Source organism: Scyliorhinus torazame, chromosome 10 (assembly GCF_047496885.1).
Source record: "Scyliorhinus torazame isolate Kashiwa2021f chromosome 10, sScyTor2.1, whole genome shotgun sequence".
In the NCBI taxonomy this organism is placed as follows: Eukaryota; Metazoa; Chordata; class Chondrichthyes; order Carcharhiniformes; family Scyliorhinidae; genus Scyliorhinus; species Scyliorhinus torazame.
The window spans coordinates 252,465,418-252,488,921 of NC_092716.1; the positions used below are offsets into that span (position 1 = coordinate 252,465,418).

At 58.3% G+C, this 23,504-nt stretch overlaps 1 protein-coding gene across 2 annotated transcripts in view; it reads right to left on the bottom strand.

The window, feature by feature from the left end:
* Nucleotides 1-23,504, bottom strand: part of gas2a (growth arrest-specific 2a) — a 212,536-nt gene that overhangs the window by 72,127 nt on the left and 116,905 nt on the right. For both annotated transcript variants that reach the window (XM_072466673.1, XM_072466672.1), the window contains one exon: nt 1,489-1,596. In XM_072466673.1, coding sequence (XP_072322774.1) covers nt 1,489-1,596 — 108 coding nt within the window. The remainder of the gene's footprint in view (nt 1-1,488; nt 1,597-23,504) is intronic.

Here is a 23,504-nt window from a genome sequence, read left to right on the forward strand (position 1 = left end):
CATTTCTACTGGATATTGATCTGCATAGTGCATTTCTACTGGATATTAATCTGCATGGTGCATTTCTACTGGATATTGATCTGTATGGTGCATTTCTACTGGATATTGATCTGTATGGTGCATTTCTACTGGATATTGATCCACATGGTGCATTTCTACTGGATATTGATCCACATGGTGCATTTCTACTGGATATTGATCTGCATGGTGCATTTCTACTGGATATTGATCCACATGGTGCATTTCTACTGGATATTGATCTGCATAGTGCATTTCTACTGGATATTAATCTGCATGGTGCATTTCTACTGGATATTGATCTGCATGGTGCATTTCTACTGGATGTTGATCTGTATGGCGCATTTCTACTTGATATTGATCTGTATGGTGCATTGCTATGCTCATACACCAGCTGCACATTGAGGCATTGAATTTTGTTTGGTTATGACACATGGTAAAGTTGACATATGGCACCAGCAAAGTAATGTGCATGCAGTCAATAATGCAATTAAATTATCTTTGAATAGAAAACCTCAGTAACCACTCCACCTCACCCACCTGGCCTGGCATCTTATGGAAATGGAGAGATATTCTAATATCTCCAGCATTAGCCAGGCAGGAACCAGGCACACAAAAGGTCAAAGACATGGTCACCTTCACAGCTACTGACAATGAGATAGATCCTTCCACTGCTTTGAGGTTGCAGAATTAGCAGGTTTCAGTGTTGACCTCCTTCGTGAAGCACAGGTACCTCAAACATTGCTTGTCACTGAAACTCAAACAGATTTGCTGCCTGAGCGCCATGGACGAATATGGCCTCCAGCTGAGAGCGTCTCTTCCCTTCCTCATTCTTGAATTTGAACAGCTTTTCCTGTTTTACATGGATTCTACTCATTCTGCCAGTCATGTTCCATTTCAAGGAAAAATTTTAAAACTTCACCTCAGAATGGCACATCCTATTGCGTCATTTACCATTTTACAAATCTATTATCCAGTGACTTCTGTGAGTAAGATAGCAATTTCGGGGCTGTTTGCACTAGGAATTGATTTGCACATGTCAGTAATTATTTCATACAAAGTCCTCAACGACCAACACACAAAGAAGATTTGAATCCTTCAAGTCTGAGATGAAGCAGCACCAAGGTGCCACAAGTAAAAAGTCTGTACGAATCAATCAGTCCTTTGCATTGGTCTATTTTAATACGTAAATCCTTATCAGACCGGAGAATAGACAGTTTGTAAAATAAAACTCACGTTGCTGTTATACCTCCTGTATGTCCACAGGTTAGATAAATTGTCCAATTAGAGTAGGAAATGTTCAGCCCTAAATGCAACTCATCTATATTTGATGCACAATTAATTCTGGCCATTATTCGTTGCAAACTGAAAATACATTGCTTTCCTTCACACCGCCTGTCTTTATCTCACAAATACACACCGATACAGTAAATATGCCTTTTCCTACAAAACTCTTTCAAAATATTTTACCCGAATGAATAAGATCTTTTCTCCAACACGATATCGTCCTTGGGAGAGACGTTCCACAGAAAACGTGTTTGGACATTTGCAGGGGGGGTCTTCTGAAATATGTTTAACCTAAAAAAAAACATAGACAGTGTCAAAGTTCAAACCTTGCAGAGTAGAAATCCTTAATAAGATAATAACTGCCCCTAATAGTGAAATTTAAACTAACTCAAGCACTTTCCTGTCCCCTACAAATAAATATATTATAAAAATGTTCCTGACTATTTTATTACAAATGGCTGGTCTGTCATTCACTGATCAATGTTTCCTCCTTATTTAGAATTTTGTAAACACATTTAAAGAAACATAGCAGCATAGCAGCAGGAGGAGGCCATTCGGTCCTCGGAGTCCACTCCACCATTCATCATGGCTGATCATCCAACTCAAAGGCCTAAACCCGCTTCCCCTCCCCATATCCTTTGATCCCCATCACCCAAGCGCTATATCTAACCGCTTCTTGAAAACATACCGGGCAGGATTCTCTGACCGAGGATAAGTGTTGACGCTGTCATAAATGGCGTCGCGTTTTACGACGGCGTCCACAGGCCCCCAGGATAAGCGATCCTGCGCCCTCCATGGGGCCACCACGGCATTGGTGCAACTCACGCAGCTCCAGCTGCTATACCGGCGTCAAACGGACGGGTCTGCGCATGCATGTTACGACCAGTGCGAACCCGCGTATGCACGCTAGTTTCCTTCTCCGCGCTGGCCTAACGCAACATGGCGGACTGCTACAGGGGCCTGGCGCGGAGTAAAATAGGCCCCCACGAGGAGAAGCCGGCCCACCGATTGGTTAGGCCCCGATCGCGGTCCAGACCTCCGTGGAGGCCTCCCCCGGGGTCGGATCCCCCCCACCAGGCCACTGCCTGCAAGTGAAAGGCGAGGTCCCGCCGGGTAGGACCACATGTGAACGACGCCGGCGGGATTCGGCCTATCTCGGTGGCCACTCGGTCCAACACACGGGGAGAATTGCCGGGGGGTGTGGCCGCGTAGAGCGGCTCCCGACCGGCGCCGCGCCGACCCCGCCGGTTCTCCGGTCACCGGAAAATCGGTGGACCGGCGTCGCGTGAAGCGCCCCGGGGTCAGAGAATCCCGCCCACCATGTTTTGGCCTCAACTACTTCCTGTGGTAGTGAATTCCACAGGTTCACCACTCTCTGGATGAAGAAATGTCTTCTCATTTCAGTCCTAAAAGGTTTTCCTGTGTTCTTGGTTTATGACTCCTGGTTCTGGACACCCACACCATCGGGAACACCCATCCTGCATCTACCCTGTCTCGTCTTGCCTGACTTTTATAGATTCTATGAGATCCCCCCTCATGCTTCTGAACTCCAGCGAATATAATCCTAACCGACTCAATCTCTCCTCATACGTCAGTCTCACCATCCCAGGATTCAATCTGGTAAAGATTCGCTGCACTCCCTCAAGAGCAAGAAAATCCCTCCTCAGATAAGGAGACCAAAACTGCACACAATATTCCAGGTGTGGTCTCACCAAGGCCCTGTATAATTGCTGATGTACTTGTTGCAATAAAGGACAGCATACCATTTGCCTTCTTTGCAGCCTGCTGTACCTGCATGCTTACCTTCAGTGACTGGTGTACGAGGTCACCCAGGTCTCCCTGCACATTTCCCTCTTTTAATTTATAGCCATTCAGATAATAATCTGCATCCACTCTCTGCCCCTTCCCAAGTACATATTGGGTCTTTTAAAGTTGCAAGATATGAACCAAATCTTGACTATTGCTTTATTTTTCTTCATGAGAATTTTCAGATAAAACATATCTGCTCCAATTTCCCTGCAGATATATGGAGTGATCTGTAATTAACAAATTGAAGACAAAATTGCATTCTGAGGCATCAAGGGGGCGATTCTCCAAAATGGAGACGACGTGTTCGCGCCGTCGTGAACGCCGTCGCATTTCACGACGGCACGAAACAGGCACGGGGACGACCGATTCTGTCCCCTACAGGGGTCCAGAATGGCGCTGGAGCGGTTCACGCCGCTCCAGCCTCCCTTGCCGGCGCCAAATGGGCGCCGTGCCAACCTGCGCATGCGCAGTTGGGCCGCGCCAATATGCGCATGCACAGGCGACGTCTTCAGCGCACCGGCCCCGACTCAACATGGCATCAGTGTTCAGGGGCCGGCCACGCAGGAAAGTAGGCCTGGGGGGAGAGGCCGGCACGCCGATCTGTGGGCCCCAATCGCGGGCCAGACCCCATCGGAGGCCCCGCCCCCGGTGAAGGATCGCTTATCCCCGCCCCACAGGCCGTCCCCCGACCCTTCGTGCAGAGTTCCTGCCGGCAACGACCGGGGTGAATGGCGCCGGCGGGACTCTGTCGTATCCGCGCAGCCGCTTGGCCCATACGGGCCGGAGAAGCGATGGCCCCGCCGATTCCAGCGGCCCGCGGCCAGCGCCGCGTCAAATGCGCCGGCGCAAATGGCGCCGATTCTCCGCACCTCGTGGAGCGGTTGCAGCGATCCTCCGGCCTGGCGCGGGACTCGGAGAATCGCCCCCCAAATGTTTTAACCATGTACCTTCCTGTATTAGTTACAGAGGTAAAGCAGATTCTCCCAATTAGGTCAGAAAAGAATTTCACCAGAACAAAATCAAGAGTTTATGCACACCACATGTTCTACTGGTGTATTATTTTCCACAAGGTTTCTGTCGTTTGATTGTTGTCACCGAACACTCCTAAATGAGTGTATATAGTACAAAGTCACTCAACAGCAACCAAAGACAGGCATATTGGTCAAATGTTTTCTTTCACAATTTAGTCCAGAGATCCTTGGACCAGCCAAAGAGCTTCCTGCCTGAGATCAGCGAACACAATGCAAACCATATGAAGCATTTAGCTACTGACCAGCTGGGGACCTTGATTCTGGCCATTTTACAAGGAAATGCCTGTAAGTTATCTGTCACATTGGAGTTATTTTCAAGAAGTTGCTAGCATTCCAATCCAATTGTTTTTTTTAAGGCATTTTAGTTTCCAACACTAATCTTAAAGTAATCTTTCTGTACATGTCGCCTATTTTGCAGCATTTTAATTTTTTTTTACTGTACTATATATGTTGACTGATCCTGAACCATGAGCTAATTTTAAACATTCCAACATCAACATGAAACTCTGGATTCTGACTCCAATTTAACTTCAGACTAAGCAATATGGACACAGATGAATTTTGAGCCTTTAAGTTGATAAAAGAGGAAGCAATGCATTCCAAAAATCAGAACATTCAGTCATCAATTGATCCTGTCACATAATTAAGCATTTAATTGAAAACAATGCTAAGTTACATCATCTAATTTTCCAGTTCTGTGGGAAGTGAATAATCCAGCCAGTACAGTACAATTTTGAAAACCGCATGCTAAAATCAGAGAATTATAGACGGTGGCCGTGTGGCCCAATGGATAAGGCGTGTCTGACTTTGGTGAATCTAGTAATGATATCAGAAGATTGCAGGCTTGAGTCCTGCCGCGGTCGTTTTATGGGCAGCACGGTAGCACAAGTGATTAGCACTGTGGCTTCACAGTGCCAGGGTCCCAGGTTCGATTCCCGGCTTGGGTCACTGTCTGTGTGGAGTCTGCACGTTCTCCCCGTGTCTGCGTGGGTTTCCTCCGGGCGCTCCGGTTTCCTCCCACAGTCCAAAGACGTGCAGGTTAGGTGGATTGGCCATGATAAATGACCCTTAGTGACCAAAAAAGATTAGGAGGGGTTATTGGGTTATGGGGATAGGGTGGAAGTGAGGGCTTAAGTGGGTCGGTGCAGAGTCGATGCGCTTAATGGCCTCCTTCTGCATTGTATGATCTATGTTCTAATTAGGTGACAATTTGGCTCCTGGAGAAGCGGTCATTCTTCATTGGCTATGTATACAAGGTTTCAAAACCATTTATGCAATCTATGGGCTTCTGGTACAGGGCTGCTTTTTGTTTATGTCAGGAAGGTAAAATCTTTCCACTAAAATAAATCCTAGCTCTGGAGGTACATGCACATGGGACTAAACCGACATCAACCAAAACATACAATGGAGCCAATGAAGTTTCATCTGATAAAAGTTTGGATATTAACAGGATCAATTACCAGGGGGCCTAGATGTAAGGTGATTGGTAGAAGAATTGGAGGGGACGTGGGGAAAAACATCTCTATCTAGAGGGTGTGGGCATCTGGAATTCATTGCCCGAACTGGTGGTTGAGACAGAAATGCCCAACTCATTTAAAAGGTAACAGGAACAGAGAATGCTGGAAATACGCAGCAGGTCTGGCAGCATTTACAGGGAGAGAACACAGAGTTAATGTTTTGGGTCCATGTGAGACCTCTTCAGAGCTGAAGAGAGGGAGAAATGTGTTGGATTACCATATAAGAGGGGGTGGAACAGAGTAGAGAGATTGCAAAAAAGATGCCACAAAACATATGAAGAAATGGCAGATGGCCAGGTGGGGGCTGAGGAGGGTGGGCTTTTTGCATTGGGACAAGAATGTTTGGGAGATATAAAAAAGTTAAGGTGGAAGAGAAAGGTCACAGTCTAAAGTTGTTGAACTTAATGTTGAATCCTGAGGGATGTAACATGCCTAATCGGAAGGTGAGATACTGCTTCTCCAGTTTACATTCAGCTTCACTGGAGCATTGCAGCAGGTCAAGGACAGACCCAATTGGGCATGAAAGCAAGATGCTGAGATAAAATAGCAAGCAACAGAGAGGCTGGGGTCATGCTTGCAGGCTGAGTGAAGGTCTTCCGGAGCTGGATGCATAAATGGAACAATGGAAGGCAGAGGGAAGACCGAGGGAGGGAAGCTGGACTCCGACAAAGCTGCGTGAAAAGCTTACAGACAAGGGGTCAAAGGGATAACATTACTTTACTGGAAGGGTATGCACGAAGACTCCAGATGCAGTGGGTGGAGGCTCAAGTGGGGCATGGGTGCCTCGCGGCGATGAGCTCGGGGGAAGGGTTGTCGAATTGAGGAACAGACCTCTTCTTGAAGCTGCTCGACTTTTCCCTCTGGGTTTACTGAACACAGGTGGGTTGGAGAGAGTGATCTGAGTGTGCTGGACTGGTATTTAAATATGGCGTCCGAATCTTCAAGCCCACTAGCTGACGGCAGACGGATAAATCAACTGCCGGCCTGCCAGATGGTTCAGAGCCGAACTTGCCTGTGCATAATTAAAGGGGTTCCTAGCACAGAATCTGGTGCGGGATCCCACCATTCTGGCAACACCTAGTCTCTAAATGGGAGAGTCAAATTCTGAGTTTCAAAGGAACTCAGTAACGGTATTACGGTTCATTCTGGTAAAATGAGCAATATGAAGAACTCAGAGGGTAAAGGCAGCTCAAAAATGCTCAAAGAGAGCCAGGGTAATGTCTTCCTTATCCTTTAGCTGGTGTCAAATATTGGAGGGGGATTTTCCGACCGTTCTTGCCAGTGTGATCTTCCAGTCCGGCCAACGGTGAACTCCCGCTGTCTGTTTCCTGTCTGCGGGGGGGGGGGGGTTTCAACGGGAAATGCCATTGACAGCGGCAGGACCAGAAGATCCCGCCACCGGCCAACAACGGCAGGCTTCCTCCCGCCGCCAGGAATCATGCCATGGGGGAGCATGGAAAATCACCCCCCCACAAACTTTAGTCATTAACTGGCAGTGAGCCCAACTGAGTCAGGATTTGTGGATTTGTGAGAAATTCCGTGGCCTGAGTTTATAATCTAGGTTTACAGGTTATAGCAGTTTTGAGGTAATGTTTCATTGTTGGAGATGTCGTCCTTCATGAAACATTAAACCACAACCCTACTTGTGTGCATATTAAGATGGTTGCAGTGACTATTCAGCAACCCATGATGTTATTCCAAGAAAAGTTTCCTTGCTTCAAAATCAGAAGTAAAAATATATTAATTAGGTATTTATTTTATTGCTGTAGTTCGATCTTGCTGCATGCAGAACTGCTGCGGAATTTGTATATCTTACTGGCCTTCTAAATAAATCTCCATACATATAAAAACCAAGAAATCTGAAAGAGTTCAAAGAGAGAAGTGTTGGTAAAATACATTAACTGTTTAATGTATTTGTCTCCAGTGCAACAGGCGGTCAAGGGCATTTGAATTCACAAGCTACTTTTAAAGAATTGACAAAATGAATGTTGCCGCTACATCAATATTGGGAGGAGGATCAAAATAATTCCTCAAACACAAGATTAAAGATTAACATTGGAAAAGTTCATGTACAATAGCACATCAATCGCTGGCTTTGAAAGCAGACCAAGGCAGGCCAGCAGCACGGTTCAATTCCCATACCAGCCTCCCCGAACAGGCGCCGGAATGTGGCGACTAGGCGCTTTTCACAGTAACTTAATTTGAAGCCTACTTGTGACAATAAGCGATTTTAATTACATTTCATTTCAGAAGGGAGCACATGTTAGAGTTAAGGTTAGTAGGGTGGGTACTGAAATGTTGACAGGTTTGTGCCATTAAATCTTTTACATCCTCCTGAGATAGCAGACTGGACCTTGCTTTAACATCTCATCTGAAGGATGATTCTTCCATCAGTGCAGCACCCTATTATTTCTGGCAATAGGTGTGTCAAGTCTCAGTGAGATTTGAACCCACATCCTTCTAACTCAGAGCGGAGTGTGCTATCATTGACCCATTGTTGATATCCCAATATTGGCCATTATGTGCAGCCTGTTTGAATGAGGAATTTGAGGAACATTCTATGGTCACCCAGGTGACCAACCCCAACACCTATTCTGTCAGTTTGAGTACGTAGCACTATTTTCTGGCAACACATTTGTTGCATTCCACATTGTATGAGTCACTGCAGACTCATTGGCATGACGGTGTCTTTTGTTAAACATGTGCGCCTGTAGCCTTATAAATTACATGAAAAGTTGCCAACGTTTTGCGCGCATTTCCTCTGTGATGCTCCACCAACCTTATTGTGATGAGCTGACTCTGTGAACTGTAATGCAAGATTTCAAAACTAAACAAGGTGTGAGCATATTTATTATCATGGCAGGACTTCAGAGAGCAGAATATTTATTCCTTACCAGAATATTTATTCCTCACCAGAATATTTATTCCTCACCCACTCTTTCGAATGGTGCACAGATCAGACAGCATTGATCGTGAGTCACTTCCATCGATTTTGTTGTGGTACTGACTTTCACAGCTCCAAGGACAATCTGCAGGACCTACAAAGCTGCACACTGCAATAGACCCATTCTGTTTCATTGAGTTGTTACAAACATTTCCTCTCCTCAGTAACAGGGGAGTTTTAAGGCTGACCAGCAACCCTCTAAGAGCAGCTAATTCTCAATAATTCATTATGAGCCTCCAGTGCTTGCCAAGTATGCATACTCTCTACAGCAGGAATGCTGCAATATTAGTTAAATGAGATGGACTTGTTTTATAATGTGAGTTTACAGAAGGTGTGTACAGTGCCTAAACATCAGCTATCCAGCCACCATGAAGGGCCATGCGATTTGTCTTGATAAAAATTGCCAAAATTGAAGAATAAAATATGAATGGATGGAATGGTGGCTTCTCGGCTTGTGTCTCTATGCAAGAGACTTTATCCTGCATGTAGTCTTAAGGTACTTCGCTAGTACAGAAATGTTCCACTTCGACTGCACTGGCATCCTTTACCTTGTTAAATAGGAAAGCAAAAACAACTTATTTGCGAGGAGCAAGGAGGGCGCATTCCTCTGCCATGCTGTGTTAACTCAATGTTATTAAGATCTTCCATCTCACAGAGGAGGCTTCAGGCGAATCCATGTCCAACAACCTGCTCTGAACAATCTGCTCACATGTTAACTGCTGTGACAAATTCCCGTACAACAGCTGAGACAATTCATAACATTTTAAACAATTCACAACATTTTAAAGCAACCGACAATGTTCTATATAAAACAACTTACAATATTTTTTTAAAAGTAAATTTTCCCTATTTCCCAATGTTAACAGATCCTTCAAAAAAAATTCTAGGATCTGGATCAGGATCTGCATCCACATTTTTGCCAAAGCTAATCTGTTCTTTCTGGCTAACACCCAGGGCGCGATTCTCCACTCCCGCGCCGGTTGGGAGAATCACCTGGGTCGCCAAAATTTCCCGCGACGCCGGTCCGACGCCCTCCCCCGATTCTCCCAAGCGGCGAGAACGGCCCCGTCGAGTGCCGCGCTGCGCAGTCCGGAGAATCGTCCGAGACACCCAAAATGGCGATTGTCCGGCACCCCCGCTATTCTCGGGGCCGGATGGGCCGAAGTCCCGACGGCGTGACCCCACTTCACGCCGTCGCCGTTCACACCTGCTATTTAAAGTCGTCAGCCAGTCGTGCTGGCTGCCGCTGAGCAGGGAGGAGGTGAGCGGACTGTTCCACAGCTCCTGGAGACCGGGTCGGCTTACCCGAGAAGGCTGCGGCCAAAGGGGGGGTGTGGGAGAGTGTGCAGGAGGGAGGGAAGGTGGTGAGGGAGAGTGTGCAGGTGGGAGGGGGGATGAGGGAGAGTGTGCAGGTGGGAGGGGGGGTGAGGGGGTGTGCGCAGGTGGGAGGGGAGATGAGGGAGAGTGTGCAGGTGAGAGGGGGCTTGAGGGAGAGTGTGCAGGTGGGAGGGGGGTGAGGGAGAGTGTGCAGGTGGGAGGGGGGATGAGGGAGCGCCGTGCAGGTGTGAGGGGGGGATGAGGGAGAGTGTGCAGGTGGGAGGGGGGATGAGGGAGAGTGTGCAGGAGGGAAGGGGGTGAGGGAGAGTGTGCAGGTGGGAGGGGGGTGAGGGAGAGTGTGCAGGTGGGAGGGGGGTGAGGGAGAGTGTGCAGGTGGGAGGGGGGATGAGGAAGAGTGTGCAGGTGGGAGGGGGGGTGTGGGAGAGTGTGCAGGTGGGAGGGAAGGCAGTGAGGGAGAGTGTGCAGGTGGGAGGGGGGATGAGGGAGAGTGTGCAGGAGGGAAGGGGGTGAGGGAGAGTGTGCAGATGGGAGGGGGGATGAGGGAGAGTGTGCAGGTGGGAGGGGGGTGAGGGAGAGTGTGCAGGTGGGAGGGGGGTGAGGGAGAGTGTGCAGGTGGGAGGGAAGGCGGTGAGGGAGAGTGTGCAGGTGGGAGGGGGGATGAGGGAGAGTGTGCAGGTGGGAGGGGGGGTGAGGGGGTGTGTGCAGGTGGGAGGGGGGATGAGGGAGAGTGTGCAGGTGAGAGGGGGGGTGAGGGAGAGTGTGCAGGTGGGAGGGGGGTGAGGGAGAGTGTGCAGGTGGGGGGGGGATGAGGGAGCGCCGTGCAGGTGTGAGGGGGGATCAGGGAGAGTGTGCAGGTGGGAGGGGGGATGAGGGAGAGTGTGCAGGAGGGAGGGGGTGAGGGAGAGTGTGCAGGTGGGAGGGGGGTGAGGGAGAGTGTGCAGGTGGGAGGGAGGTAAGGGAGAGTGTGCAGGTGGGAGGGGGGATGAGGGAGAGTGTGAAGGTGGGAGGGGGTGAGGGAGAGGGTGCAGGTGGGAGGGGTTGCTGAGGGAGAGTGTGCAGGTGGGGGGGGATGAAGGAGAGTGTGGAGGCGGGAGGGGGGATGAGGGAGAGTGTGCAGGTGGGAGTGAGGGCGGTGAGGGAGAGTGTGCAGGTGGGAGGGGGGGATGAGGGAGAGTGTGCCGGTGGGAGGGGGGGTGAGGGAGAGTGTGCAGGTGGGAGGGGGAATGAGGGAGAGTGTGCAGGTGGGAGGGGGGTGAGGGAGAGTGTGCAGGTGGGAGGGGGGTGAGGGAGAGTGAGCAGGTGGGAGGCGGGGATGAGGGAGTGACGTGCAGGTGGGAGGGGAGGATGAGGGAGAGTGTGCAGGTGGGAGGGGGGATGAGGGAGAGTGTGCAGGTGGGAGGGGGGATGAGGGAGAGTGTGCAGGTGGGAGGGGGGATGAGGGAGCGGCGTGCAGGTGGGAGGGGGGATGAGGGAGAGTGTGCAGGTGGGAGGGGGTATGAGGGAGAGTGTGCAGGTGGGAGGGGGGTGAGGGAGAGTGTGCAGGTGGGAGGGGGGATGAGGGAGAGTGTGCAGGTGGGAGGGGGTGAGGGAGAGTGTGCAGGTGGGAGGGAGGTGAGGGAGAGTGTGCAGGTGGGAGGGGGGGATGAGGGAGAGTGTGCAGGTGGGAGGGGGTGAGGGAGAGTGTGCAGGTGGGAGGGGGGGATGAGGGAGAGTGTGCAGGTGGGAGGGGTTGCTGAGGGAGAGTGTGCTGGTGGGGGGGGATGAAGGAGAGTGTGCAGGTGGGAGGGAGGGCGGTGATGGAGAGTGTGCAGGTGGGAGGGGGGGATGAGGGAGAGTGTGCCGGTGGGAGGGGGGGGTGAGGGTGAGTGTGCAGGTGGGAGGGGGAATGAGGGAGAGTGTGCAGGTGGGAGGGGGGTGAGGGAGAGTGTGCAGGTGGGAGGGGGGTGAGGGAGAGTGTGCAGGTGGGAGGCGGAGATGAGGGAGTGACGTGCAGGTGGGAGGGGGGGTGAGGGAGAGTGTGCAGGTGGGAAGGGGGATGAGGGAGAGTGTGCAGGTGGGAGGGAGGGCGGTGATGGAGAGTGTGCAGGTGGGAGGGGGGGATGAGGGGGAGTGTGCCGGTGGGAGGGGGGGGTGAGGGTGAGTGTGCAGGTGGGAGGGGGAATGAGGGAGGGTGTGCAGGTGGGAGGGGGGTGAGGGAGAGTGTGCAGGTGGGAGGGGGGTGAGGGAGAGTGTGCAGGTGGGAGGGGGGTGAGGGAGCGGAGTGCAGGTGGGAGGCGGAGATGAGGGAGTGACGTGCAGGTGGGAGGGGGGATGAAAGAGAGTGTGCAGGTGGGAAGGGGGATGAGGGAGAGTGTGCAGGTGGGAGGGGGGTGAGGGAGAGTGTGCAGGTGGGAGGGGGGATGAGGGAGAGTGTGCAGGTGGGAGGGCGGTGAGGGAGAGTGTGCAGGTGAGAGGGGGGGATGAGGGAGAGTGTGCAGGTGGGAGGGGGGTGAGGGAGTGTGCAGGTGGGAGGGGGGGATGAGGGAGAGTGTGCCGGTGGGAGGGGGGGGGGTGAGGGTGAGTGTGCAGGTGGGAGGGGGAATGAGGGAGAGTGTGCAGGTGGGAGGGTGGTGAGGGAGAGTGTGCAGGTGGGAGGGGGGATGAGGGAGAGTGTGCAGGTGGGAAGGGGTGAGGGAGAGTGTGCAGGTGGGAGGGGGGTGAGGGAGAGTGTGCAGGTGGGAGGGAGGTGAGGGAGAGTGTGCAGGTGAGAGGGGGGATGAGGGAGAGTGTGCAGGTGGGAGGGGGTGAGGGAGAGGGTGCAGGTGGGAGGGGTTGCTGAGGGAGAGTGTGCAGGTGGGGGGGGATGAAGGAGAGTGTGAAGGCGGGAGGGGGGATGAGGGAGAGTGTGCAGGTGGGAGGGAGGGCGGTGAGGGAGAGTGTGCAGGTGGGAGGGGGGGATGAGGGAGAGTGTGCCGGTGGGAGGGGAGGGGGGGGTGAGGGAGAGTGTGCAGGTGGGAGGGGGAATGAGGGAGAGTGTGCAGGTGGGAGGGGGGTGAGGGAGAGTGTGCAGGTGGGAGGGGGTGAGGGACTGTGAGCAGGTGGGAGGCGGGGATGAGGGAGTGACGTGCAGGTGGGAGGGGAGGATGAGGGAGAGTGTGCAGGGTGGAGGGGGGATGAGGGAGAGTGTGCAGATGGGAGGGGGATGAGGGAGAGTGTGCAGGTGGGAGGGGGGATGAGGGAGCGGCGTGCAGGTGGGAGGGGGGATGAGGGAGAGTGTGCAGGTGGGAGGGGGTATGAGGGAGAGTGTGCAGGTGGGAGGGGGGTGAGGGAGAGTGTGCAGGTGGGAGGGGGGATGAGGGAGAGTGTGCAGGTGGGAGGGGTGAGGGAGAGTGTGCAGGTGGGAGGGAGGTGAGGGAGAGTGTGCAGGTGGGAGGGGGGGATGAGGGAGAGTGTGCAGGTGGGAGGGGGTGAGGGAGAGTGTGCAGGTGGAGGGGGGGATGAGGGAGAGTGTGCAGGTGGGAGGGGTTGCTGAGGGAGAGTGTGCAGGTGGGGGGGGATGAGGGAGAGTGTGCAGGTGGGAGGGAGGGCGGTGAGGGAGAGTGTGCAGGTGGGAGGGGGATGAGGGAGAGTGTGCCGGTGGGAGGGGGGGGGGGTGAGGGTGAGTGTGCAGGCGGGAGGCGGAGATGAGGGAGTGACGTGCAGGTGGGAGGGGGGATGAGGGAGAGTGTGCAGGTGGGAAGGGGGATGAGGGAGAGTGTGCAGGTGGGAGGGGGGTGAGGGGAGTGTGCAGGTGGGAGGGGGGATGAGGGAGAGTGTGCAGGTGGGAGGGCGGTGAGGGAGAGTGTGCAGGTGAGAGGGGGGGATGAGGGAGAGTGTGCAGGTGGGAGGGGGGTGAGGGAGTGTGCAGGTGGGAGGGGGGGATGAGGGAGAGTGTGCCGGTGGGAGGGGGGGGGGGTGAGGGTGAGTGTGCAGGTGGGAGGGGGGATGAGGGAGAGTGTGCAGTTGGGAAGGGGGATGAGGGAGAGTGTGCAGGTGGGAGGGGGATGAGGGAGAGTGTGCTGGTGGGAGGGGGGTGAGGGAGAGTGTGCAGGTGGGAGGGGGGATGAGGGGGAGTGTGCAGGTGGGAGGGGGGTGAGGGAGAGTGTGCAGGTGAGAGGGGGGGATGAGGGAGAGTGTTCAGGTGGGAGGGGGGTGAGGGAGAGTGTGCAGGTGGGAGGGGGGTGAGGGAGAGTGTACAGGTGGGAGGGGGGGTGAGGGAGAGTGTGCAGGTGGGGGGGGGCGCGAGGGAGAGTGTGCAGGTGGGAGGGGGGGCGAGGGAGAGTGTGCAGGTGGGAGGGGTTGCTGAGGGAGAGTGTGCAGGTGGGAGGGGGGGATGAGGGAGAGTGTGCAGGTGGAGGGGGGATGAGGGAGAGTGTGCAGGTGGGAGGGGGTGAGGGAGAGTGTGCAGGTGGGAGGGGGATGAGGGAGAGTGTGCAGGTGGGAGGGGGGGTGAGGGAGAGTGTGCAGGTGGGATTAGGGAGAGTGTGCAGGTGGGAGGGGGGATGAGGGAGAGTGTGCAGGTGGGAGGGGTTGTTGAGGGAGAGTGTGCAGGTGGGAGGGGGGATGAGGGAGAGTGTGCAGGTGGGAGGGGGTTGAGGGAGAGTGTGCAGGTGGGAGGGGGGATGAGGGAGCGGCGTGCAGGTGGGAGGGAGATGAGGGAGAGTGTGCAGGTGGGAGGGGGGATGAGGGAGCGTGTGCAGGTAGGAGGGGGGTGAGGGAGAGTGTGCAGGTGGGAGGGGGGATGAGGGAGAGTGTGCAGGTGGGAGGGGGTGTGGGAGAATGTGCAGGTGGGAGGGAGGTGAGGGAGAGTGTGCAGGTGGGAGGGGGGGATGAGGGAGAGTGTGCAGGTGGGAGGGGGTGAGGGAGAGTGTGCAGTTGGGAGGGGGGGATGAGGGAGAGTGTGCAGGTGGGAGGGGTTGCTGAGGGAGAGTGTGCAGGTGGGGGGGGGATGAGGGAGAGTGTGCAGGTGGGAGGGAGGGCGGTGATGGAGAGTGTGCAGGTGGGAGGGGGGATGAGGGAGAGTGTGCCGGTGGAAGGGGGGGGGTGAGGGTGAGTGTGCAGGTGGGAGGGGGAATGAGGGAGAGTGTGCAGGTGGGAGGGGGGTGAGGGAGAGTGTGCAGGTGGGAGGGGGGTGAGGGAGAGTGTGCAAGTGGGAGTCGGAGATGAGGGAGTGACGTGCAGGTGGGAGGGGGGATGAGGGAGAGCGTGCAGGTGGGAAGGGGGATGAGGGAGAGTGTGCAGGTGGAGGGGGGATGAGGGAGAGTGTGCCGGTGGGGGGGGGGGGTGAGGGTGAGTGTGCAGGTGGGAGGGGGAATGAAGGAGAGTGTGCAGGTGGGAGGGGGGGTGAGGGAGAGTGTGCAGGTGGGATGGGGGATGAGGGAGAGTGTGCAGGTGGGAAGGGGGATGAGGTAGAGTGTGCAGGTGGGAGGGGGATGAGGGAAAGTGTGCAGGTGGGAGGGGGGTGAGGGAGAGTGTGCAGGTGGGAGGGGGGATGAGGGAGAGTGTGCAGGTGGGAGGGGGGTGAGGGAGAGTGTGCAGGTGAGAGGGGGTGATGAGGGAGAGTGTGCAGGTGGGAGGGGGGTGAGGGAGAGTGTGCAGGTGGAAGGGGGGTGAGGGAGAGTGTGCAGGTGGGAGGGGGAGTGAGGGAGAGTGTGCAGGTGGGATGAGGGAGAGTGTGCAGGTGGGAGGGGGGTGAGGGAGAGTGTGCAGGTGGGAGGGGGGGTGAGGTATAGTGTGCAGGTGGGAGGGGGGGTGGGAGGGAGAGTGTGCAGGTGGGAGGGGGGGCAAGGGAGAGTGTGCAGGTGGGAGGGGGGGATGAGGGAGAGTGTGCAGGTGGAGGGGGGATGAGGGAGAGTGTGCAGGTGGGAGGGGGGTGAGGGAGAGTGTGCAGGTGGGAGGGGGTTGAGGGAGAGTGTGCAGGTGGGAGGGGGGTGAGGGAGAGTGTGCAGGTGGGATGAGGGAGAGTGTGCAGGTGGGAGGGGGGATGAGGGAGAGTGTGCAGGTGGGAGGGGTTGCTGAGGGAGAGTGTGCAGGTGGGAGGGGGATGAGGGAGAGTGTGCAGGTGGGAGGGGGGATGAGGGAGAGTGTGCAGGTGGGAGGGGGGTGAGGGAGAGTGTGCAGGTGGGAGGGGGGATGAGGGAGAGTGTGCAGGTGGGAGGGGGATGAGGGAGAGTGTGCAGGTGGGAGGGGGGATGAGGGAGAGTGTGCAGGTGGGAGGGGGGTGCCGGAGAGTGTGTAGGTGGGAGGGGGGATGAGGGAGAGTGTGCAGGTGGGAGGGGGGTGAGGGAGAGTGTGCAGGTGGGAAGGGGGGGGTGAGGGAGAGTGTGCAGGTGGGAGGGGGGGGGGTGTGGTGAGAGTGAGCAGGTGGGAGGGGGGTGAGGGAGAGTGTGCAGGTGGGAGGGGGGGATGAGGGAGAGTGTGCCGGTGGGAGGGGGGGGGGGGGTGAGGGAGAGTGTGCAGGTGGGAGGGGGAATGAGGGAGAGTGTGCAGGTGGGAGGGGGGTGAGGGAGAGTGGGCAGGTGGGAGGGGGGTGAGGAAGAGTGAGCAGGTGGGAGGCGGGGATGAGGGAGTGACGTGCAGGTGGGAGGGGAGGATGAGGGAGAGTGTGCAGGTGGGAGGGGGGATGAGGGAGAGTGTGCAGGTGGGAGGGGGGATGAGGGAGAGTGTGCAGGTGGGAGGGGGGATGAGGGAGCGGCGTGCAGGTGAGAGGGGGATGAGGGAGAGTGTGCAGGTGGGAGGGGGGATGAGGGAGAGTGTGCAGGTGGGAGGGGGGGTGAGGGAGAGTGTGCAGGTGGGAGGGGGGATGAGGGAGAGTGTGCAGGTGGGAGGGGGTGAGGGAGAATGTGCAGGTGGGAGGGAGGTGAGGGAGAGTGTGCAGGTGGGAGGGGGGATGAGGGAGAGTGTGCAGGTGGGAGGGGGTGAGGGAGAGTGTGCAGTTGGGAGGGGGGGATGAGGGAGAGTGTGCAGGTGGGAGGGGTTGCTGAGGGAGAGTGTGCAGGTGGGGGGGGGGATGAGGGAGAGTATGCAGGTGGGAGGTAGGGCGGTGATGGAGAGTGTGCAGGTGGGAGGGGGGATGAGGGAGAGTGTGCCGGTGGAAGGGGGGGGTGAGGGTGAGAGTGCAGGTGGGAGGGGGGTGAGGGAGAGTGTGCAAGTGGGAGGCGGAGATGAGGGAGTGACGTGCAGGTGGGAGGGGGGATGAGGGAGAGTGTGCAGGTGGGAAGGGGGATGAGGGAGAGTGTGCAGGTGGGAGGGGGATGAGGGAGAGTGTGCAGGTGGGAGGGGGGTGAGGGAGAGTGCGCAGGTGGGAGGGGGGATGAGGGAGAGTGTGCAAGTGGGAGGGGGGTGAGTGAGAGTGTGCAGGTGAGAGGGGGGGATGAGGGAGAGTGTGCAGGTGGGAGGGGGGTGAGGGAGTGTGCAGGTGGGAGGGGGGGATGAGGGAGAGTGTGCCGGTGGGAGGGGGGGGGTGAGGGTGAGTGTGCAGGTGGGAGGGGGAATGAGGGAGAGTGTGCAGGTGGGAGGGGGGTGAGGGAGAGTGTGCAGGTGGGAGGGGGGATGAGGGAGAGTGTGCAGGTGGGAAGGGGGATGAGGTAGAGTGTGCAGGTGGGAGGGGGATGAGGGAGAGTGTGCAGGTGGGAGGGGGGTGAGGGAGAGTGTGCAGGTGGGAGGGGGGATGAGGGAGAGTGTGCAGGTGGGAGGGGGGTGAGGGAGAGTGTGCAGGTGAGAGGGGGGGATGAGGGAGAGTGTGCAGGTGGGAGGGGGGTGAGGGAGAGTGTGCAGGTGGGAGGGGGGTGAGGGAGAGTGTGCAGGTGGGAGGGGGGGTGAGGGAGAGTGTGCAGGTGGGATGAGGGAGAGTGTGCAGGTGGGAGGGGGGTGAGGGAGAGTGTGCAGGTGGAAGGGGGGGTGAGGTAGAGTGTGCAGGTGGGAGGGGGGGTGGGGCGGGAGAGTGTGCAGGTGGGAGGGGGGGGCAAGGGAGAGTGTGTAAGTGGGAGGTGTTGCTGAGGGTGAGTGTGCAGGTGGGAGGGGGGGATGAGGGAGAGTGTGCAGGTGGAGGGGGATGAGGGAGAGTGTGCAGGTGGGAGGGGGGTGAGGGAGAGTGTGCAGGTGGGAGGGGGTTGAGGGAGAGTGTGCAGGTGGGAGGGGGGGTGAGGGAGAGTGTGCAGGTGGGATGAGGGAGAGTGTGCAGGTGGGAGGGGGGATGAGGGAGAGTGTGCAGGTGGGAGGGGTTGCTGAGGGAGAGTGTGCAGGTGGGAGGGGGGATGAGGGAGAGTGTGCAGGTGGGAGGGGGATGAGGGAGAGTGTGCAGGTGGGAGGGGGGGATGAGGGAGAGTGTGCAGGTGGGAGGGGGGTGAGGGAGAGTGTGCAGGTGGGAGGGGGGATGAGGGAGAGTATGCATGTGGGAGGGGGGTGAGGGAGAGTGTGCAGGTGGGAGGGGGGATGAGGAAGAGTGTGCAGGTGGGAGGGGGGGTGAGGGAGAGTGTGCAGGTGGGATGAGGGAGAGTGTGCAGGTGGGAGGGGGGATGAGGGAGAGTGTGCAGGTGGGAGGGGTTGCTGAGGGAGAGTGTGCAGGTGGGAGGGGGATGAGGGAGAGTGTGCAGGTGGGAGGGGGGATGAGGGAGAGTGTGCAGGTGGGGGGGGGGGTGAGGGAGAGTGTGCAGGTGGGAGGGGGGATGAGGGAGAGTGTGCAGGTGGAGGGGGGATGAGGGAGAGTGTGCAGGTGGGAGGGGGGTGAGGGAGAGTGTGCAGGTGGGAGGGGGTTGAGGGAGAGCGTGCAGGTGGGAGGGGGGGTGAGGGAGAGTGTGCAGGTGGGATGAGGGAGAGTGTGCAGGTGGGAGGGGGGATGAGGGAGAGTGTGCAGGTGGGAGGGGTTGCTGAGGGAGAGTGTGCAGGTGGGAGGGGGATGAGGGAGAGTGTGCAGGTGGGAGGGGGGATGAGGGAGAGTGTGCAGGTGGGAGGGGGGTGAGGGAGAGTGTGTAGGTGGGAGGGGGGATGAGGGAGAGTGTGCAGGTGGGAGGGGGATGAGGGAGAGTGTGCAGGTGGGAGGGGGGATGAGGGAGAGTGTGCAGGTGGGAGGGGGGTGCCGGAGAGTGTGTAGGTGGGAGGGGGGATGAGGGAGAGTGTGCAGGTGGGAGGGGGGTGAGGGAGAGTGTGCAGGTGGGAAGGGGGGGGTGAGGGAGAGTGTGCAGGTGGGAGGGGGGGGGGTGTGGTGAGAGTGAGCAGGTGGGAGGGGGGTGAGGGAGAGTGTGCAGGTGGGAGGGGGGGATGAGGGAGAGTGTGCCGGTGGGAGGGGGGGGGGGTGAGGGAGAGTGTGCAGGTGGGAGGGGGAATGAGGGAGAGTGTGCAGGTGGGAGGGGGGTGAGGGAGAGTGGGCAGGTGGGAGGGGGGTGAGGAAGAGTGAGCAGGTGGGAGGCCGGGATGAGGGAGTGACGTGCAGGTGGGAGGGGAGGATGAGGGAGAGTGTGCAGGTGGGAGGGGGGATGAGGGAGAGTGTGCAGGTGGGAGGGGGGATGAGGGAGAGTGTGCAGGTGGGAGGGGGGATGAGGGAGCGGCGTGCAGGTGAGAGGGGGATGAGGGAGAGTGTGCAGGTGGGAGGGGGGATGAGGGAGAGTGTGCAGGTGGGAGGGGGGTGAGGGAGAGTGTGCAGGTGGGAGGGGGATGAGGGAGAGTGTGCAGGTGGGAGGGGGTGAGGGAGAATGTGCAGGTGGGAGGGAGGTGAGGGAGAGTGTGCAGGTGGGAGGGGGGATGAGGGAGAGTGTGCAGGTGGGAGGGGGTGAGGGAGAGTGTGCAGTTGGGAGGGGGGGATGAGGGAGAGTGTGCAGGTGGGAGGGGTTGCTGAGGGAGAGTGTGCAGGTGGGGGGGGGGATGAGGGAGAGTATGCAGGTGGGAGGTAGGGCGGTGATGGAGAGTGTGCAGGTGGGAGGGGGGATGAGGGAGAGTGTGCCGGTGGAAGGGGGGGGTGAGGGTGAGAGTGCAGGTGGGAGGGGGGTGAGGGAGAGTGTGCAAGTGGGAGGCGGAGATGAGGGAGTGACGTGCAGGTGGGAGGGGGGATGAGGGAGAGTGTGCAGGTGGGAAGGGGGATGAGGGAGAGTGTGCAGGTGGGAGGGGGATGAGGGAGAGTGTGCAGGTGGGAGGGGGGTGAGGGAGAGTGTGCAGGTGGGAGGGGGGATGAGGGAGAGTGTGCAGGTGAGAGGGGGGGATGAGGGAGAGTGTGCAGGTGGGAGGGGGGTGAGGGAGTGTGCAGGTGGGAGGGGGGGATGAGGGAGAGTGTGCCGGTGGGAGGGGGGGGGTGAGGGTGAGTGTGCAGGTGGGAGGGGGAATGAGGGAGAGTGTGCAGGTGGGAGGGGGGTGAGGGAGAGTGTGCAGGTGGGAGGGGGGATGAGGGAGAGTGTGCAGGTGGGAAGGGGGATGAGGTAGAGTGTGCAGGTGGGAGGGGGATGAGGGAGAGTGTGCAGGTGGGAGGGGGGTGAGGGAGAGTGTGCAGGTGGGAGGGGGGATGAGGGAGAGTGTGCAGGTGGGAGGGGGGTGAGGGAGAGTGTGCAGGTGAGAGGGGGGGATGAGGGAGAGTGTGCAGGTGGGAGGGGGGTGAGGGAGAGTGTGCAGGTGGGAGGGGGGTGAGGGAGAGTGTGCAGGTGGGAGGGGGGGTGAGGGAGAGTGTGCAGGTGGGATGAGGGAGAGTGTGCAGGTGGGAGGGGGGTGAGGGAGAGTGTGCAGGTGGAAGGGGGGGTGAGGGAGAGTGTGCAGGTGGGAGGGGGGGTGGGGCGGGAGAGTGTGCAGGTGGGAGGGGGGGGCAAGGGAGAGTGTGTAAGTGGGAGGTGTTGCTGAGGGTGAGTGTGCAGGTGGGAGGGGGGGATGAGGGAGAGTGTGCAGGTGGAGGGGGATGAGGGAGAGTGTGCAGGTGGGAGGGGGGTGAGGGAGAGTGTGCAGGTGGGAGGGGGTTGAGGGAGAGTGTGCAGGTGGGAGGGGGGGTGAGGGAGAGTGTGCAGGTGGGATGAGGGAGAGTGTGCAGGTGGGAGGGGGGATGAGGGAGAGTGTGCAGGTGGGAGGGGTTGCTGAGGGAGAGTGTGCAGGTGGGAGGGGGGATGAGGGAGAGTGTGCAGGTGGGAGGGGGATGAGGGAGAGTGTGCAGGTGGGAGGGGGGGATGAGGGAGAGTGTGCAGGTGGGAGGGGGGTGAGGGAGAGTGTGCAGGTGGGAGGGGGGATGAGGAAGAGTATGCATGTGGGAGGGGGGTGAGGGAGAGTGTGCAGGTGGGAGGGGGGATGAGGAAGAGTGTGCAGGTGGGAGGGGGGGTGAGGGAGAGTGTGCAGGTGGGATGAGGGAGAGTGTGCAGGTGGGAGGGGGGATGAGGGAGAGTGTGCAGGTGGGAGGGGTTGCTGAGGGAGAGTGTGCAGGTGGGAGGGGGGATGAGGGAGAGTGTGCAGGTGGGAGGGGGATGAGGGAGAGTGTGCAGGTGGGAGGGGGGGATGAGGGAGAGTGTGCAGGTGGGAGGGGGGTGAGGGAGAGTGTGCAGGTGGGAGGGGGGATGAGGGAGAGTATGCATGTGGGAGGGGGGTGAGGGAGAGTATGCAGGTGGGAGGGGGGATGAGGAAGAGTGTGCAGGTGGGAGGGGGGTGAGGGAGAGTGTGCAGGTGGGAGGGGGGATGAGGGAGAGTGTGCAGGTGGGAGGGGGGTGAGGGAGAGTGTGCAGGTGGGAAGGGGGGGTGAGGGAGAGTGTGCAGGTGGGAGGGGTGGTGTAGTGAGAGTGAGCAGGTGGGAGGGGGGTGAGGGAGAGTGTGCAGGTGGGAGGGGGGATGAGGGAGAGTGTGCAGGTGGGAGGGGGGGTGAGGGAGAGTGTGCAGGTGGGAGGGGGGATGAGGGAGAGTGTGCAGGTGGGGGGGGTTTGTGGGAGAGTGTGCAGGTGGGAGGCGGGGATGAGGGAGAGTGTGCAGGTGGGAGGGGGGGATGAGGGAGCGTGTGCAGGTGGGAGGGGGGATGAGGGAGAGTGTGCAGGTGGGAGGTGGGTGAGGGAGAGTGTGCAGGTGGGAGGGGGGATGAGGGAGAGTGTGCAGGTGGGAGGGGGGATGAGGGAGAGTGTGCAGGTGGGAGGGGGGTGAGGGAGAGTGTGCAGGTGGGAGGGGGGGTGAGGAAGAGTGTGCAGGTGGGAGGGGGGGTGAGGGAGAGTGTGCAGGTGGGAGGGGGTGAGGGAGAGTGTGCAGGTGGGAGGGGGGCGAGGGAGAGTGTGCAGGTAGGAGGGGGGGTGTGGTGAGAGTGAGCAGGTGGGAGGGGGGTGAGGGAGAGTGTGCAGGTGGGAGGGGGGATGAGGGAGAGTGTGCAGGTGGGAGGGGGGTGAGGGAGAGTGTGCAGGTGGGAGGGGGGATGAGGGAGAGTGTGCAGGTGGGGGGGGGTGTGGGAGAGTGTGCAGGTGGGAGGGGGGGATGAGGGAGAGTGTGCAGGTGGGAGGGGGGGATGAGGGAGCGTGTGCAGGTGGGAGGGGGGATGAGGGAGAGTGTGCAGGTGGGAGGGGGTGAGGGAGAGTGTGCAGGTGGGAGGGGGGATGAGGGAGAGTGTGCAGGTGGGAGGGGGGATGAGGGAGAGTGTGCAGGTGGGAGGGGGGTGAGGGAATGTGTGCAGGTGGGAGGGGGGGTGAGGAAGAGTGTGCAGGTGGGGGGGGGTGAGGGAGAGTGTGCAGGTGGGAGGGGGGGTGAGGGAGAGTGTGCAGGTGGGAGGGGGGATGAGGGAGCGGCGTGCAGGTGAGAGGGGGATGAGGGAGAGTGTGCAGGTGGGAGGGGGGATGAGGGAGAGTGTGCAGGTGGGAGGGGGGTGAGGGAGAGTGTGCAGGTGGGAGGGGGATGAGGGAGAGTGTGCAGGTGGGAGGGGGTGAGGGAGAATGTGCAGGTGGGAGGGAGGTGAGGGAGAGTGTGCAGGTGGGAGGGGGGATGAGGGAGAGTGTGCAGGTGGGAGGGGGTGAGGGAGAGTGTGCAGTTGGGAGGGGGGGATGAGGGAGAGTGTGCAGGTGGGAGGGGTTGCTGAGGGAGAGTGTGCAGGTGGGGGGGGGGATGAGGGAGAGTATGCAGGTGGGAGGTAGGGCGGTGATGGAGAGTGTGCAGGTGGGAGGGGGGATGAGGGAGAGTGTGCCGGTGGAAGGGGGGGGTGAGGGTGAGAGTGCAGGTGGGAGGGGGGTGAGGGAGAGTGTGCAAGTGGGAGGCGGAGATGAGGGAGTGACGTGCAGGTGGGAGGGGGGATGAGGGAGAGTGTGCAGGTGGGAAGGGGGATGAGGGAGAGTGTGCAGGTGGGAGGGGGATGAGGGAGAGTGTGCAGGTGGGAGGGGGGTGAGGGAGAGTGTGCAGGTGGGAGGGGGGATGAGGGAGAGTGTGCAGGTGAGAGGGGGGGATGAGGGAGAGTGTGCAGGTGGGAGGGGGGTGAGGGAGTGTGCAGGTGGGAGGGGGGGATGAGGGAGAGTGTGCCGGTGGGAGGGGGGGGGTGAGGGTGAGTGTGCAGGTGGGAGGGGGAATGAGGGAGAGTGTGCAGGTGGGAGGGGGGTGAGGGAGAGTGTGCAGGTGGGAGGGGGG